The sequence below is a fragment of the Orbicella faveolata genome, unplaced genomic scaffold, assembly GCF_042242905.1.
Source record: "Orbicella faveolata isolate gen_17 unplaced genomic scaffold, um_ofav_v1 contig_47, whole genome shotgun sequence".
NCBI lineage: Eukaryota > Metazoa > Cnidaria > Anthozoa > Scleractinia > Merulinidae > Orbicella > Orbicella faveolata.
The window spans coordinates 20,933,159-20,950,000 of record NW_028301577.1 but is presented as its reverse complement, the minus strand read 5'-3'; the positions used below and the strand labels follow the sequence as shown (position 1 = coordinate 20,950,000).

The window sequence follows — 16,842 nt, the reverse complement described above, 5'->3', positions numbered from 1 at the left end:
ATTAACTTAAGGTAATGACACCCCTATGAAAGTAACAATAAAATTTCATTACAGTTAACAGATGCTGAAAGTAGCAACATTCCAAAAGTAAATTCCAGGTCAAATGGACCCGCAAGTAGCAGCAAGCTCAAAACTTGGGTCTACTTGCGACTTCGTTTGGCCAAGCCTTGGGTGCACTTGCGTTGACCTGTGATGACTTGTGCTCACTTTGGTCAACATCAAATTTGCACGCAAGTCGATGCAAGTTTTCAGTTAGGCTACCCACTGTAGTCAGTTACATACATGTATCACATGTGATCACTGATGGAAAATAAATATACAGTGACAATTAAATATTCAAATATTCAATTAATTAGTCAATTAATTATTCAAAGTGAGGTGCCAGCACTTTAATCCTTCATTTCTTTGGTTACATTTATTTCTTTGTCAAGTTCTGGCATCAACTGATTTGTGAGATGCATTGCAATTTACCCCACTACTACTGAAACTTTTTACAAGTTAATAAAAAAATTACCAAATGAATGAATGCATTTTGTTGTTATCAAGGGTTACATTAACATTTACAGCAGGAGGGCAACTGGTTGTCACAAGCAGGCAAAATTCTTTCAACTGAACTTCTTCAGAAGAAAACCTTTTCTGTAGATGGTCAAACTAGGCTGGCAAAATCATCCTCACAGCCGGTCAATTTGCCTGCTGCCCAGCACCTAATGAAACCCCTGATTTATAATTAAGGGACAGTGTCATAGTCTGTGCATGTGTGAAATCTTGAATATTGTTACAGAATTCTGTGTTCAATACATTATTTCAAAACTCAGTGACTGCAGATTCTTAAGATAACGAAGATACATGCAATGGGTGCAGATTCCAGAAAAAACCATGCTCTTCCATCTTCATCTAAATCCCCTTCCTGGTTTTGGAAATTCCACAATGCTTAGGAATTCAGTAATCAATCAACTGCCCCCTTCCCCCCAAATGTTTACTTACATCCTCTCTATTTTCCAGACACCTAACTATTGTACCCAAATTCACCCTTTGACTCTCTCTCTCTCTCTCCTTTTTTAACCTGAAACTTACATACATGACCCGTAGCCTGCAGAACAGGCAGATTAGCAGGGCAGAGAGAGAAACGCAATACACAAGCACAGAGCGTAAAGCTCGAGATGAAAAAAATCCGCCTGTAGTCACACCATTGTTTATGCTCTAATGCCCCCTTGAAATGATTGGCATGAAAGAATGAGAATTTATTGGCATGAAAAAATGTCTCAAGCAACCAATTTACAAATGTATACATGACGCAAAACAGTCGACAGACGTGAACATCTAAATTTAGCTAAATTAAATCATGTGGTGCCAGAATGAACAAGGGAGGTATAAACCTAAACATCAAGCTCAAGAGATGAAAAGCTTGAACAGATTCTGGATGCAAGAAACACCACTTTGACAACACAGAGTGGATCTCTAAGATTCTCGAAGAAACACTACCTAGTACAGCAGTCTCTGGCGACGCCGGACAAAGCTAAAATATGATCCGTGGTAACAAGCCACATAACTTAACACAGTTTTAATCTAACAACCAGGCCTGGCATCACAATATAGAATACAAGTAATCAACATGATCACCAACTTGTCCCTCCAGAGAGAATAAAAGAAATGGAGCAAGACAAACCACACTTTGTAACTCAACACATGGCAAATTACAGAGGTGTCAAACTCTATGAAGTGATAGGTAACAGCTGAAACCATGCAGAGCTCTGACCTCTAACAGGCCAACGGCTCTCCTCAACTTTTAAAAAAGTCCTGATAAAAAAATACCCTTCAGAAACAAATGAGGAGCAAAATAAAAGGTCGAGAGGCTGGAATTTATAAGAGAATACAAATGTAAAAATTTCACAAGCTGTAGGAGTCTGTGTAGGCCTGTCACCCAATTTAACACATTTTGGTTCTTCTCACATCTGACTTCACATAGCTTAAAGCAACCAATCAGCAAAAACCGTTCACCAGGTGAACAGGTGGAAAAGCATAAACAATGGTGTGACTACAGGTGGATTTATTGCGTCTTGCGCTTCACGCTGGTAGGCACGTTTTCTTTTCTGCCCCTTTAATCCGCCTGTTCTGCAGGCTACATGACCCATTAAAATACATGTACCGGTACTATGTCAAACAGTTTTGCTCAAAGGAAATTCCTAAGAAACACTAAAAAGCAAGCCCAGCCACCTGCACCATACTCATTTACCAATTCTGACAGGGGTTACATATCGGCAGTGACAGACTGAACCACGTTTTCATTCACAATGCTTTCAAGACTGACAGCTGGACACAAAGCTTATGAGGGCTTACTCTTCTTTCACATATTTATCAAACACATTTTCCTGATTGCAGTTGCCTCTTGTTCACACACTGCAGCTAGTTTCCACTTGTTCCACTAATCATCATGATATTGAATTTGCCAAACAAACTTGAAAAATTCAGCCTAAACTTTTTAAGATGTAGACCAAACTTACCACATGCACAATTCATTACACGATCCCTTTAAGTTTCATGGAAATCGTTCAAATCTACATATTCTTTAACATTCTTCAAAGAGGAGGGATTTACTTAGGAAAAAAGTCAAATAGTTTTAGCTTGTTGTGATTTTAATTTACATGTATCATTGTTTTAAATGTACTAATTACTAAATATCTGCTTATTGTAACGATTTCAGGGCATACATGTAAAATAGCAATTCTCTGGTCACCAATGACATCTAAAATCGAGTGTTTGCAACCAGATATTAAGAGCAGCTTGCTGTAACAATCACCTATACCTTATGCTGGATAGAAAAAAAAACTGATTTTCTCAAACTTTGTCAGGAAGGAGGTTTCCAGTGACTTGCTTCAAAACTGTAACTTCTAGGTTGTTTGAATATTATTTTCTTGTTGAGACAGCCTCACACGTACATTTTTTGCCCTGCAAAAAGTAATACGCAACCCTAAAATTACACTTTTTACCAATGCTAGCAAGCAAAAATAATAAGTGTGGCTGGAAAAGCTAACCCATAGTACTACAGTATCATCTTTTAGCAGTTATTCAGCACTGTCAGATTTGTATGTAATTTAAACCTGATTTTCATCAAATTTTCAAAATAATTATATGCTGCGACAATGTTGTGTCATGTCAAATTTAGTTCAATTTTGTGGAACAATTTTGTGGTACATGGTTTACGTGTACCTGTCAAAACAATTTTCCTGGTTAAAAGTGTCCCTTAATCTAGTAAGTTTTTACTGGAAATCTAGCTTGGGGAAAACAAAAAATGAAATTACAAAACACAAAAATTGAGCGCATCTTGAAGACTAGGCACTTATTATAAGCTAATTGCCTGACATTTTGAACTTTCACACTGAGATCATTATCTCCAACATTGATCCAGAAATGAGTGACTGTAGGTCTAATTTCCAGTAAAATTGTCTTTAGGTCTCTAAGATCAGTTAGTGCAATTGAAAATACATATCAGGCTACAAATGAGCATTTCAAGCAGATGTTAATTTTGAATAAGAAATCATACATTTGGCGGTTGGCGACTACAGACAATGCACGCAACAAAATATCAGATAATAAATCAGCATTAAGAAAAATCTTGGAGAAAACTAGTAGAATACATATGGTAGTTGGCAAAATTTCTTACTTTAATTTAACCTATCTTGATAGAAAATTGGCTTAAATAGTAACATCGCTTGCAAGCTTTACATTGCATGACACAAAACATTCTTAAACGTTGCCAGGTCTGAAACAGCTGGAGTATTGATTTAAGGTGGTTCAAAACAGTTTTCTCTTTTTTTGAGACTTCTAGAACTAGGTACAATTTTTCAGGCTAGGAACTGTACTGTTTTGAATAGCTGTGCCACTTGTCCTGTTGCATAGCAACAAACTTGACCCATTTTTTACCATAAATTGCATCTATCTTAAAAACTAAGCTGGTGACCCCTGTTTTTATTAAATGCAGAAGAAGAAACAGGCAAAATTATATTTAAAATTTAAAATTTCTGTGGAGTGGATTTTTCTTACTTTAAGAAAAATGGATATTTCCAAGTTGGAGAAATTCCACTCCACAGTTTTTTTTTACAATTTCCCACAAGCATTCAGCTTTTGCTGTTGAATATTTTTATTCACTGGATCAGTTTTTGAGATATTAGCTTCGTGGATAAGGTGTTTTAGCACACATTCTACGCCCAAATTTAAGTCTCAACTTTGCAAGATCACCCCATGCGCATGCATAAAGGCGGTCTGCTGATCAGTAAAGCCCGCAATTCCACGTGAATTAACGCGAATAGTCCGTGAATAGTGTTTTCTTTTTTGTTGTTGTCGTTAGCAGCATAAGTGGTAAAAGAAGGGTACAACAAATACCCGGAGGTGAGCCTAGCCAAGTACAAAGAACAAAGAAAACCTGAAGAGAAGTATTTTTTTCTTGCTGTTTTTTAGATTGATAGCCGCGTGATCAATCGCAACATCAACATCACAATTTTCGTTTACATTCCAGCACAGCAGTTTAAAGGGATATTTTCCTTTGAAATTGCCTGAAGGATGGATGTTCTCAAAGTTAAAAATAACTGATAACACAAACAGCTTACTAAACTTGGGGGAAACAAAGTTTTACGAAGTAGGCCTCGTGCCACCATGTTTGTTGTGATTTTTGAAGACTTTAAACCTTGTGCGCTATTTTGTGAACCCTCGGGTGATCGCATGATCCCTCATGCTGAAGTGCCCTGGCGTCTCACGGAAATATTACCGTTTTGAGCCACCTCAAGGGTCAGTACTTAAATAGGGTATCAAATTTTTGTTCAGGGCATTAATAGGGTAGCAAAATGGAATTTGCTCTTAAATAGGGTAAGGGTTGTCAGAAGTGCCCCCACCCAATTTTTCTGGGAGTACCCCCTCCCCTGTGGGCATAGGGAGGGGATCTGATGGTTTCAAATTGACTGATACAAATATGTACATCACAGGTACAAGAATTTAAAACAAATTAATTTCCAAAGCATATAGCAGTTTACACATAAACTTAATTGCCATGTGTTGTCTCATTCCAGATAAATTACTCTAAAAAATCTCGTTATGATTAAGCAAAGACAAATAATTCATCTGAGATAAAATTTTCACCTTCTAAGGCAGATATAGCCATCCTGTTTATTTGATCTTGTCTCCTGTGTGTTGGGGGCGGGGGGGGGGGGAGTCAACACTCGCGAGAATACTGAAGATACCGCCGGTGGGGGGCAACACTCACGAAAATACACATATGGTGCCGGGGGGGAGGACATACATGATGATGTTTCATGCAGAACGAAGCTAACTTAGAAGCAAGCTGGAACCCAATCAAAAGGGGAAGAAATACATATTACTGCAGTTAACAATGTGAATAAATCAAATATATTTTGTTTGTCCAAAAAGCTTACTTGATATCTGAGTTCAATCGCTCGCCAACAAAGCTCTCCAGCTCCAAGCGCAGTTCTTCCCTGAATATACAACAGGTACACCGATAAGGAGAAAGTCCTCCATACGAACAAAGCATGAAAGTACTACAAGGAAGGACACTAAATACACAGTGAATAAGAACAAATTAATCTTTTAGTCTACCTTTCTTCGGCCTCGTTCAACTTTCGCGGTTCAACAACAGCTAACAACATGGACGAACTGTTGTTGCAAAGAATGCTGGGAGCGTTCACTCATCTCGCGCGTTACCCGCGCGAGTTGGTCTCGTGACAATATTCGCGCGTGATCTATCTTTGATACCCTATTTATGACCAAAACGGCTGAAAAACCATATACCCTTTGGGCCGCATATGCCTATATAGCCAATATAAAGCCTGGTTCTCATATCCTGCCGACCTACCTGCATTCTTCACGAGCTCACAAGATGATCAGCTCCCAGTTGGCTTGATAGCTCAGTTGGTAGAACACTGCACCGGTTTCGCAGAGGTCAAGGGTTCGAATCCCGTTCAGGCTTGAATTTTTGTCAGGCTTTAATTTCACAATTGCTTAAGTTGTGTATATAACTGCGATGATCAATCTCCGCGGGGGGGTACTCCCTTATATGGGCTATATAGGTATGTGCGGCCCCAAAGGGTAGGGTTTTTTAACCGTTTTAGTCATAAATAGGGTATCGATTTTGGCCATTTTGGTTATACATAGGGTATGTTTTTAGCAATCCAGTCTTGAATTGGCGCGTTTCTTAGAAGCAGCTACCTTTTCATCATTATCAATAAGACCATCAACAAAAAGCCCTTCATAACTTATATTTAGGCCAATGGTGTCAATCGCACTGGTCATAAATAGACTCTCGATTTTTTGGTCAGGTCATAAATAAGGTAGCAAAAAACGCAAATTTTGGTCATAAACAGGGCAAGGGTTTTGGGAGGTGGGCCGGGCACCCCCGCCCAACTTTTCTGGAAGTACCTCCCGCCCCCCCCCCCCCCCCCTCCCCGATCAATCATGTCTTCATATCTTTCTCCGCAGTTCAAATATATGATCTTTCATATATTCACTTGCATTCTGCACCATCTACGGGCATATAACGAACTCGCAACATGATCAGCTCCCAGTTGGCTCGATAGTTCAGTTGGTAGAGAACTGCACCGATATCGCAGAGGTCATGGGTTTGAATCCTGTTCAGGCCCGAATTTTTTTTTTTTTTTTTTTTTTTTTTTTTTTCAGGCTTAAATTGTGTATGAACAATTATGTCTTCATCTCTTTCTCCGCAGTTCAAATATATGATCTTTCATATTTTCACTTGCAAATTTAACTCTTTTGTTAAGTACAAACATTGCTGAGATCACAGTGACCTGAAATGCTTTTTCCAGCCTTCATTGGTAGGAAATCAGCAGTGTTATAATTTCAATGTTGTCTGGCTTTTCTTCAAAATTCTGATTCAAAATAAAATTCTCTGACTTTTCCCTGACCATTTCCTCACCTGTGGCATCCTTGACCAGGAGCCATGACCAATTCAAGCTCCTCATGCTGCCAGCTTTTCACAATTAACTAACTTTGAAAAAAATGCATGGCAGCCATTAAGGAGAAGTAGCAGTTTGAGCTTGGTTGGAGGAAGGTTTTTTAAAAAATCTACTGGTCCAATTAATTGTACACAGACGTTACACAGTGACAGACAGTAGATAGAGTCTACTGGTCTATTGGTACTGTCTGTCCGTAAACTGCGAGCAGTCTCTACTTTTGCTCGAAAATCCGTGGGGAAGAACGCAAAGGAGAACATAACGTAACAAAAGTGAGCAATCTTGAGTTAACTTGTACACAGACGTTACACAATGACAGACAGTAGATGGAGTCTACTGGTCTACTGATACTGTCTGTCTGGTCCACTGAATTACGTGTACGCATGCAGATGTTACACAATGACAGACAGTAGACAGAGTCTAATGGTCCATTGGTACTGTCTATACCGGTACTGTCTGACTGTCTGTCCTATTGTTTGTCTGTTTGTCTGTCTGTCTGTTTGTCTGTCTGTCTGTCTGTCTGTCTCTGGTCCACTCAGTAACTTGTGCGAAGACGTTACCCAGTGGCATACAATCTGAACCGGACTGGTTTAGTAGTCTTTCTCAGTAGCGATATTGATTTGGAGACAGACTGTTGTTCAGTTATAGCGGTGCGGGAAGCTCTTAGGGACTTCAACAAAGCTTGCCACAAGCGAGGTCAGTTGAAAACTGATCACGATTTTGAGAATCTGTCAGGTTAAATGAGAAGTAATTATTTCTCGGCATCGGTACCTCTTGTCGATACGTCAGTCTTTCTTGAGATTTCTCTCAAAAAGACAATCAACACTTTATACCTGGAAAAACGTGTATTACTCAAGCAAGGTCCAAGAAGGGCGTTTATTTTACACTGCTTATTTATTCACAAACTTATTCCAAGTTCATAAGAAAGTGGCAGATACAAGTTTAGTTACACGTAAACTAAATTTGAAAAGTTGAAAATGGATGACGAAGAACTATAAACAACATAAACTTTGCAACTGCGTTTGATATTTATAGGTCGTACAAGTTAAATGCAAATCGTTCTTACTAGTACGTCAAGCTGTATTGTTTCACGGAAAGAAATATGTTTGTTTTTGGATGATGAGTGAACAGATAGGTTTCTCGCTCTTTGACCTCTTCCCAGATATACGAATTGCGTTAATAAGTATTTGGCTTCGAGGGTCAGGGGAATACGGAAAAAAGTGAATTGTATCTTCATCTCTCGGCCTAAAGGTTTTTTTAAAATTATTTTATTCTCGTGAGCCTCAGAGCTAAGTCGGGATTTGAATACTACAAAAATAGTTTATTCAAGAGAGAAAACAGACGCTTTGGAGCGCTCGCTACGAAGAAACGACGATACAGTTCGTTAAAGGACACATTTTTCCAACAGTCCCAAAAACTTTTCCCCCTACTTCTCCTTCACTGCAATTTGCTGTCTCAGTTGTTTTTCGTTGAGTTGTGGCTTCAAAAACTCGGACAACAGCTGGCATCTGATTGGCCACTTCTGCAAGAAATCAACGATACAGAATAAGTATCCCAGTGTCCCTTCGCGCCGTTTAGAATGACAGCTTTACTGCGCATGTTGAATGCACAGCGAAGCCCAAATCTTATGTTTTATAACCCAAGAAGACACTGTTATTCTCCTAAAAAACCCTTGTTTTAGCCCGCGAAAACACAGTAAACAGCTTAACCCTAAACAACCAAGAAATTGGTAGATTGATGCAGTACTGTCCAGGCAAGGCTAGCTCGAAAACATTAAGCGTAGTGTATAATGGTCAGTTTTGTATCATGGTCAGGCATTTCTCATCAATACCTGTTTCTTTTCCTCATTTAACGAAAATAATCAAACTTAGAAATTACAATTAAGTATTCTGTTGTTGATAAAACTGTAATGCATGGCCTTCCAAAACAAATTTTTGGTTGTTGTTTAAACTTTCTTCCGTCGACTGGATGGAATCGAGAAATCAGTAAGACAATTTAAACACTAGAGCCTTCACATTTCGTTTCGTGGCTGTTTGTATTGGAAACTGACGATGCTCAGAAAATCCTAACCGAGAGAAAACTGAAAAGATGGAATTAAAGTATTACCTTTTTTTTCAAACAGAAAAATAATTAAGTTCCATATCTTCTCACTGAAGTAGATTACTGAAATACTATAGAACAAAATAGTTCCGAAAGTGGATTTCTGAAATACCTTGAAAAAGAGCTTAAGTCTGCAGATCGATGCACGCATTTTGCGAGTCCACAATACATCTTTCTAATGTTTATCTATAGAATTCAATAGTTATGTTCGTGCAAGAGACCTACGTTAGAGTATCTTTTGGTTTTTGTTTCACTTCCCACTGCATGTAAAATCAGACTTCTGCGAAACAGTCAGCATACCAGAGCATGACGGGCTTACACGCTTCGCGGTTGGAGGGTCAAAAGTGCCGGTGAACCTTTTAACGGCTGCTACGTACGGTTTTCTTCTCTCAGCTTGTTGTTAATCATGCTTTGTAGTAGAAGTCAAATTTGTACAGCTTAAATTCCCCAAATTCTGAAATTTGGATTGGCTTTGAGTGACGAAAGCGCTAAGTTGTTTCGCTGGTTTGCGCAAATTTGATTACGAGAATCACTCTGAAGATGATGTCGGCCATTGCCGCCCGCCCATCTTCTGAAGGTGACAGTGCCCTAAAGACTGCCGAAACAAGGCATTTATTATTTAATTAACGACTGATTATGCCTAAATAAATGTATACTTAAACACAGAAAGTAAACTATTCTCTCGATGAGTTTTCCAAATGTGGAAAAACTTCTGTTATCGCACTTTTCAAATCATCTTGTTTTGAATAACTCAAAACAATGGAAACTCATTAGCTCAATAAACTTTGTCGCTCTTCAAAGTGCTTTTTTATCTATTTTCTTGCACTATCTCTGAAGCCGTCACGAAAACGCGCAAATAGACAAAAAATCTTCCTTTCTTGAGTGTAAGAAGTTTCTGGCTGTGAAAATACTTATTTCTAGGTTTTATTGTAAGGTCTGGGAGCAGAAACTACCTGAGAAAGTTTCAAACCAGCGTAAAGCGTGCTTATGTTTTTCTCATCTCGCGGTATATGACATAGCCGCGGAGGAATAATTGCCCTACAAAATGTTTACACAAGAAGATATTTATGCTTCTGTCGAGATTGTTCAGTTCGACAGAGGAGCTTGGCTAAAGGGCGCCGACCACGAACGACTGTTTACACGAACTTCTGACTTGTAGAGCAATATAAACACGACTGTTGTGATTGGAGTTTAGCACTTCATTTTAAGATTGTTAGTGAGATGATTTCCTTAAAGTATGCTTCAGTGTGTCGTCCATCCATTCACAGATTGCTTGAATGAGTGCAATTCAGCTGAATAAATGATCGAAAGAAGATTAACGTTCAACTCTAACGAACGTGAATTCTCGTGTGTGCTCTTACCTCAATGAACGGTCTAAACATGCCGCATTTCTCCTCGGGGCTCTGTGGGAAGTGGTCCTCTTCAGGAGCGTCGTTGTGCAGGACGCCGCGAAGATGGGAAATGTAATCGATCGCCAATAACAGGATATTAAGCCTCGGTAACTTGGTATCAGGTGGAACTTGCGGTAGTGTTTTCTGCAGATTCAAGTACGCCCTCTTCATGTTTTGCGCACGTACCCTTTCGCGCAGCGCGTTAGGGGACGGAGTGTCTGAACTTCCCTTTCGACGCCGCCGCGGTACCTGTTTGTCCGTTGTGGGCGCGATGGCAGGATTGTACTTTCCCATGGTTTGCAGCCCTTACTGTTAAGAAAAACGTTTTCTTGTTTCCCGCAAGTTGGTGCGCAAGAGGCTCCGTCTCGTTAGAGCTTCTGTGTGGAATATAATCCCTAAATACCTCCCAGTTTGAAGACAGTGTGCTCTGAGCGCTTCATACCTACGTGTGCAAAGTCTTGATAACGTGGTTAATTAAATCTTGATAGCGTTTGCCGCCTGGAGATCAGATGTTATCCAAGTTATGGCGGAATTCCTTGCCCAGTCATGATTTGAAATTCATTTCTTCTGTAATGATCGCGCAAATTAAGCGCTCATTAATTGCCTTGGCGTGAAGTTAGCTTAATGTTGCAGTTTACTGATGAGCATTTTATTGGAGCGCAATAAATTTGCGATTTGCTTGCGGAAATCGAGTGCTGCCTACGTTAGAAAAGCGAATGTTCTTCAAGTTTCAACAACGATGAGGGAAAACGATCGATTTATCGCTAAATGCTCTCAACAGCTGGCGAGCCCAAACTTTCTGCGGAACACTATTCGATGACCCTGATCGCTAGGAACTTTTTTAGAACGAGATTAGCTTGGTTTTGGAGATTGATAATACGGCTGGACCCGCTTGCTAGTTGCGAGAGAAAGCTCATCCAAGGAAACACAGTATATCTTGTCGCGCACTTCTTAAAAAACAAAAGTGGATCATTTTAGAAGGATAACCTTATCGGGAATAAGCCGCTAGCGAACAAATTAGGCATGACAGTGCAAAAAGGCGTGTCTATACTATGTGTAATATTAAAACGTATGTGCTGTTATTTGCTTAAGAAGCTTTTGTCTTTCATTCCGTTTGGGGCTGCCAAAGATCTGTTTCTCTTCGAAAATTAACTTAATACATTGTTGATCTGTGACACAGTCAGCCAGATCACTCGACAGAGGGACACAGAGTATTCTGTTTTTCCTCACTTCAAGGAGTGAACCTTTTGTTACCTTAAATACCAGACATTGATCCACTCAGTTGCTTTGGGGCTATAACTGGCGATATCAGACCTGCAGATCTGGGCAACGGTGATAATATAGTACCGGTACAAATGCAGATTTTGTGATGGAAAACAAAAATAGAGGCGGGACTTCGGACTACGCACCAATTTTGCGTGCCCTACTTGTCCTTACACGAATGAACTTGTGAAATTGCAACAGCACAGTTTCGTTCTAAATTTAAACCTTTGCGACAAAAAAGGTCAAAAAGTACTGCAGCTTTTAGTCTTGTCTATCAAGCGAGAAGTAGTAATCATCAAACCAAACAGCGGAATACCAGCTTCAATGGAAAGTTGATTTCTCGAAGTTTCGAGTTTTTGAACCTCCCGATATGAACTCGAACCTCCAGTCGTTTCCGTCTCCTCAGTCGGACACTGTAATTTTCCCCCATTTCTCGAACTAACCGATTTTTCCAAACAATTTTCGTTTCCCTCAAAGGTTTGAAAATCAACATTCCAGTGTAATTAAAGGAAAAGAGACTTAACTGGGAAGGGTTGGGAACAAAACTCCGGCCCAAACTAAAACTTCCAGTGCTTAGATCTAATCTTTTTACCGCTCAATCAAAGCTCGACTTCAGTCTCGCCCGCAATAACGGCTTTAAAATCTACCCTAGTTCCTAACGGCGATTCGGTATTCTAGTTCAGTCCTGTTTAACAAATTGTTGGTCAGTTGAATATGTCTGGCAAGCACATGTTAAAAATGGCTAATATGGTTGTGTTGAAAGCACGCGTTCCTACACATTACGCGCGCAAATTTGCGAAGAATGGTTTTTGACCTCATCAAATTTCACGCGTGCCACACTGCTTGAAAAACAAACGAATCTTTTGCTGAAAATTATAATAGTTGTCTTGTCGTTTAGAAGGTAAACTGTCGTCTTCCGACTGTCCTTTCCTTGTAGCTTCAAATAGCTCGTGGAGAGCTCGAGCATTCCTCCACCTTACAAGGGACAACCGTCTTCGATCGAAGATGTGAGACTAGATAAGCTCACACTGTTATTGTTGAGAGCATCTGGCCGAGCAAAAATGTTTACATTCTTTGCCGGATTTAACTTTCATTTGACCTGTGTCACTGTTGATGGTCTGATGATATCATTAATCTTTCGTTATTAATGGATCAGAAGTGAATAAGCGTGTGAAATTCTGTGGGCTTTAATTTGCACCCGGCAAGGTAGGTGGTTCTTTGATAGAAAGATCAAGATAAATTACGTTATTTTTTTGTGACAATCAGAATTCCTTCAAATCGTAGGGAACCTCAATGGAGTTATTTTACCAAGGCTACAATAAACCAAAAAGAAACAAGGATTTAAAGGACCTAGGTCACGGTTTATGCATGTTGAAAAGTTTAGCCTAAATTTTTCAAGTTCGTCGTTTACAATCCGTGTTAATCTTCTCCATCCTTAACCGTCCTTGTTCCCTTATGGTCATTAATATCTCTTTGGTGTTTTTTTGTCTTAGTAAACTATTTTTTTCGGGTTTCGTTCAATTTCAAGGTAACTTTGTACGAGGCCAAGCTAACTCAAAATGCTGTGACTGAGCTCCTTTAAGACAGACTGAACAAGGGCTATCTTCTCTGGTTTATAGCCACCCGTTTTCATGTAGCCCTTTTAATGGAGCACAGAAAATTTAGTTTTAATTATTTCCTTAAGAAGCTCTCGCATATTACAAGATTAAAAGAAACTTGACAATAATGCACGGGTAGAATTTGTTTTGAGAATTAATCGACAAATTACAGAATTCATTATTAACCCAAAAAGCTCGAAATAAATTGAGGGAAGATGGCCTGAATTTATTACATGTACAGTTTTCACGGCTGTGGTAACTACGGGCAATAACTGCAGCGAACTATACGGCAACCTTAAACTTAAGATTATTGAACATCAAAACAGAATAAGTGCAATTTCATTCGAAGGTCCTCACTCCTTTGAGCTAAGGGCTGGCTTGCGATTTGGCCGGTTTTACAACATCTCTTTACTTCTAATCTATAACGCAGCCTTAATGCAATACACAAAGTTGAACAATGTGTTTTCGATAGAACAGTTTATTCCCCAACCGGCTCTTCGCATAAGCTTATTCCATTCCCATTAATTCGTTGGCCTCCAAGAGCGACAGCTGAGCTAAGGAAAGTCGACACTGGCTAAAGCACCAAGTAGGTTGGACAAAGAATGATAACATTTTGATTGTGGCCCAAAAACCTCTGCAAAGTTTGCAGTGATAGGAAGACGGCCTGACAAGAATGCTGGCAGGAAAGTACAATTTTAATCAAAGGTCTCACTGATCGGTTAATTTGCACCATTTTAAAGAGGTTTAACTTTTAATTTGACGAGGTTAATAGCGTTGTGTTTTCTTCTGACTTGAGATAACACCCGGCCCTTTTTCTCACCGAAAGTCCGAAAGGACGCGCCTCTATTCTGCATCAATGTAATCTCTTGTAATCTCTTTAACTGAAGAATTAAGATTACCAGCAAAGTTTTCAAAAATTAAAGTTTTTCATGTCACCGGAGCACGTTCAGTGAGACGTCTTCTTGTGACACTGAGACAAGGTTACGAGAGGATGATACAGCAATATTTAGTCGACCGTATTGATTTGTGTCACCCAAACACTGAAATAGCTGCTAGTACTGTCACTACACGCTGCAAACCCGCACAACTGTCGAACAGTTATAAAACCGTCTGTAGCTGCGTTTTCCACTTTACCCGCGAGTCCGCGAGCAGGCAGGTTACATATCTAGTAATCTTTACTGAGATATTGGATGTGAAGTCGTGCAAAAAAACGCTCAGTGAGTGTACATACTCACTTATTTACATAAAACACGACATCAATTAAGTAGTTCTTTGACGAATAGGTCGTACCTGCGGCTCGCTTGATCTGCGACTGTGTTTTACAAGCTGTCGCTAAAAGTACTCCGCAATTACTACAAATAGATACACTCAAATACAAGAACATCTTCTTAGATAATGGCAGTGATAGCTGGTATAACTGCACTATTTCATTTCATGACCAAGTAGATATAATCTTTTATCAAAAACGCAATATCGCATGAGTATTCTGTTGATGTAAGAACAAAAATGTGTGCAGTATTTCTAAATGTCCGGCCGTTGAAAAAACAGCCTGTAAAGATTAACTCTTTCTCGATATTAGAGCTAACCAACCGTAGGCCACTGTGAATGTTACACTTCCAACAAATCGCTTTTCTTTAGGATCAAACAGGAATAAGAAAAAGCTAAAAGGTCTATCATAAAACTAAATGCTTCTACACAAGAGATAAAGGGGTACATTAACGGGGCACATAACTTCCAATCCATGCTAAAGTTAGAGTCAAAAGCCGATTATTTCAGGCTATGGAACAACCTTGATTATTAGGTAACAATTCGGCGAAAAAAATAGGCTTTATCGCTAACCATAAAACCGCAAAAAACGTATCAGACAAGGAGTAATAAAATAAAAAGATAGTACATCAGATTACTTATTTTCTTTCCTGTATCACTCATCACCAGCTTATAGTTTCGTTGTCTTACCAAAACAATTATTTCCGGCGAAGAGAGCAACGATAAAACAGATCCCATCAAATCTAACATTTTTGGACAAAAATTACAACGTGAAAAACAACGCAAGCGTCTACGATCATTAACACTTGCTTACAAGTCTCAATCTTTTATATTAACACGCAAGTTTTCCTCGCGCGCAAAGCCACGCACGCTAAGCACGCACACGATGGACAGCGACTTATCGACTACTGATGGCGTCACTGATATTCTACGGTCTATCTCTGAAATCTGTTCACGCCACAGCTGAGTTCTTCGATAAAACGCTTAATTGGCTACCTTTCAAAGAGCATGCTTTGTGTAATAAAGCTATCTAGGGACGTGTTTACTAGCAGACTGCTTCAAAAGAAAGTATACATGAAAGGATTCGACCTTGCGTAACACTGAAAAACACCCGGACTGTTTGTAGGAACTGATGAAGAATGTCAGAATCTTTTTCTTACTTGAAAAAACCTACGATTACTTCTTTCCTCGAATTTCCGCTTTGAGAGCTTCTCCGGTTAAAAAAATAATTGCAAATATAGCAACATTTTACCTAGGCTTACCTAAGTAACATAAACCTGGGCAAAAAGAGATATCAGACCTAGAGACGTTATTCTCTTCTCATAGCGATTGCTAACAGCTTCAAGAGCGATACAATAAGGTTGTCAATTCTAATGGGATTTTTGCTCATCTTGGGTCATCTTGGACAGCTCAACTGAGTGCAGAAGTTTTCCGTTCTTAGATGGCGCCCTAATTAAGATGTCCTTTGGACAAGATGAATATAAGTATTACTCCGAGTGATCTATCTATTAGTTAGGTAATAATAGTAATGAGAAACGCGTTGCGACTTGTTCCATTACAATCCTCGTCAATGTTCAGGAATGGACATTGAACGGTTCATGTCGACAACATTCAAGTGGAACAAAGAGTCACCATATATTTCAGGATTCTTCGTGTTGCTAAGCAACGCCGGTAAATGTAGAAAACCGCCTAGTCCGACCTGAGCCCGCAATTTTCGCCACTGAAGTTTTCTAAGTAATTTGATCAACTAGAAATCTGTTGCCGACAAGTAGTCATTGTAAATATTGAAGGAGAGGGGAACCAACGACTTCTGCCGTAAAGTGCATTCAGATAGAAAACAGCAAGAAACTATGGCCTGTCCACACTACGCCGAAGGAATTTGAAAATGGAGGTTTCACTCTCAAAACGCACCAAATGTTTTCCGTCCTCACTTCGCCGGAGGAATTGAATTACGAAACAATCACCGGTCATTTTGGATTTGTGTTTGAGGAAAACTCTGTCAGGGAAATCACGTGATTATCATGGCGCCATCGTTTTCGAAAAGCTCCGTTTTCAAAATGTTTTCTGTTCACTGACACGTAAACGAAAAGCCGGCGTTTTCAAATTCCTCCGGTTTGAAGAGCGTTTTCAAAAAGCTCCGTTTGCGTGACGAATTAGTGTGGACGGTAGGCCTAAGTGTAGAAATAAAGCTGCGTTTTCAAATTCCTCCAGCGTAGTGTGGACGGAGCCTGAAAGGGATTCAAATGAAGC

General features: G+C 39.5%; 1 protein-coding gene and 1 long non-coding RNA gene across 2 annotated transcripts in view; both read right to left on the bottom strand.

The window, feature by feature from the left end:
* The window catches only part of LOC149097553 (uncharacterized), a 12,566-nt gene extending 6,866 nt beyond the window's left edge, over window positions 1-5,700 (bottom strand). Inside the window, exons 1-2 of the long non-coding RNA XR_016204220.1 lie at window positions 5,605-5,700; window positions 5,424-5,483 (exon numbers count right to left, since the gene is read on the bottom strand). This is a non-coding gene — a long non-coding RNA (uncharacterized LOC149097553). The remainder of the gene's footprint in view (window positions 1-5,423; window positions 5,484-5,604) is intronic.
* A 2,131-nt stretch (window positions 5,701-7,831) lies between these two features.
* On the bottom strand, window positions 7,832-11,411 carry LOC110055325 (transcription factor 24-like). Its single transcript, XM_020761708.2, has 2 exons — window positions 10,436-11,411; window positions 7,832-8,496 (listed from the first exon to the last, which is right to left on the bottom strand). The coding sequence occupies exons 1-2, from the start codon at window positions 10,757-10,759 to the stop codon at window positions 8,401-8,403; spliced, it is 420 nt and encodes a 139-aa protein (XP_020617367.2). The 5' UTR covers window positions 10,760-11,411; the 3' UTR covers window positions 7,832-8,400.
* Window positions 11,412-16,842: the final 5,431 nt, after the last annotated feature.

What these genes read in the sequence shown, in the direction of transcription:
- LOC110055325 (XM_020761708.2), bottom strand. Translation starts at nt 10,759, where the DNA reads ATGGGAAAGTACAATCCTGCCATCGCGCCCACAACGGACAAACAGGTA. An exon ending in TGTTTAGACCGTTCATTGAG is followed by an intron (nt 8,497 to 10,435) that starts GTAAGAGCACAC and finishes GATTTCTTGCAG; the next exon opens with AAGTGGCCAATCAGATGCCA.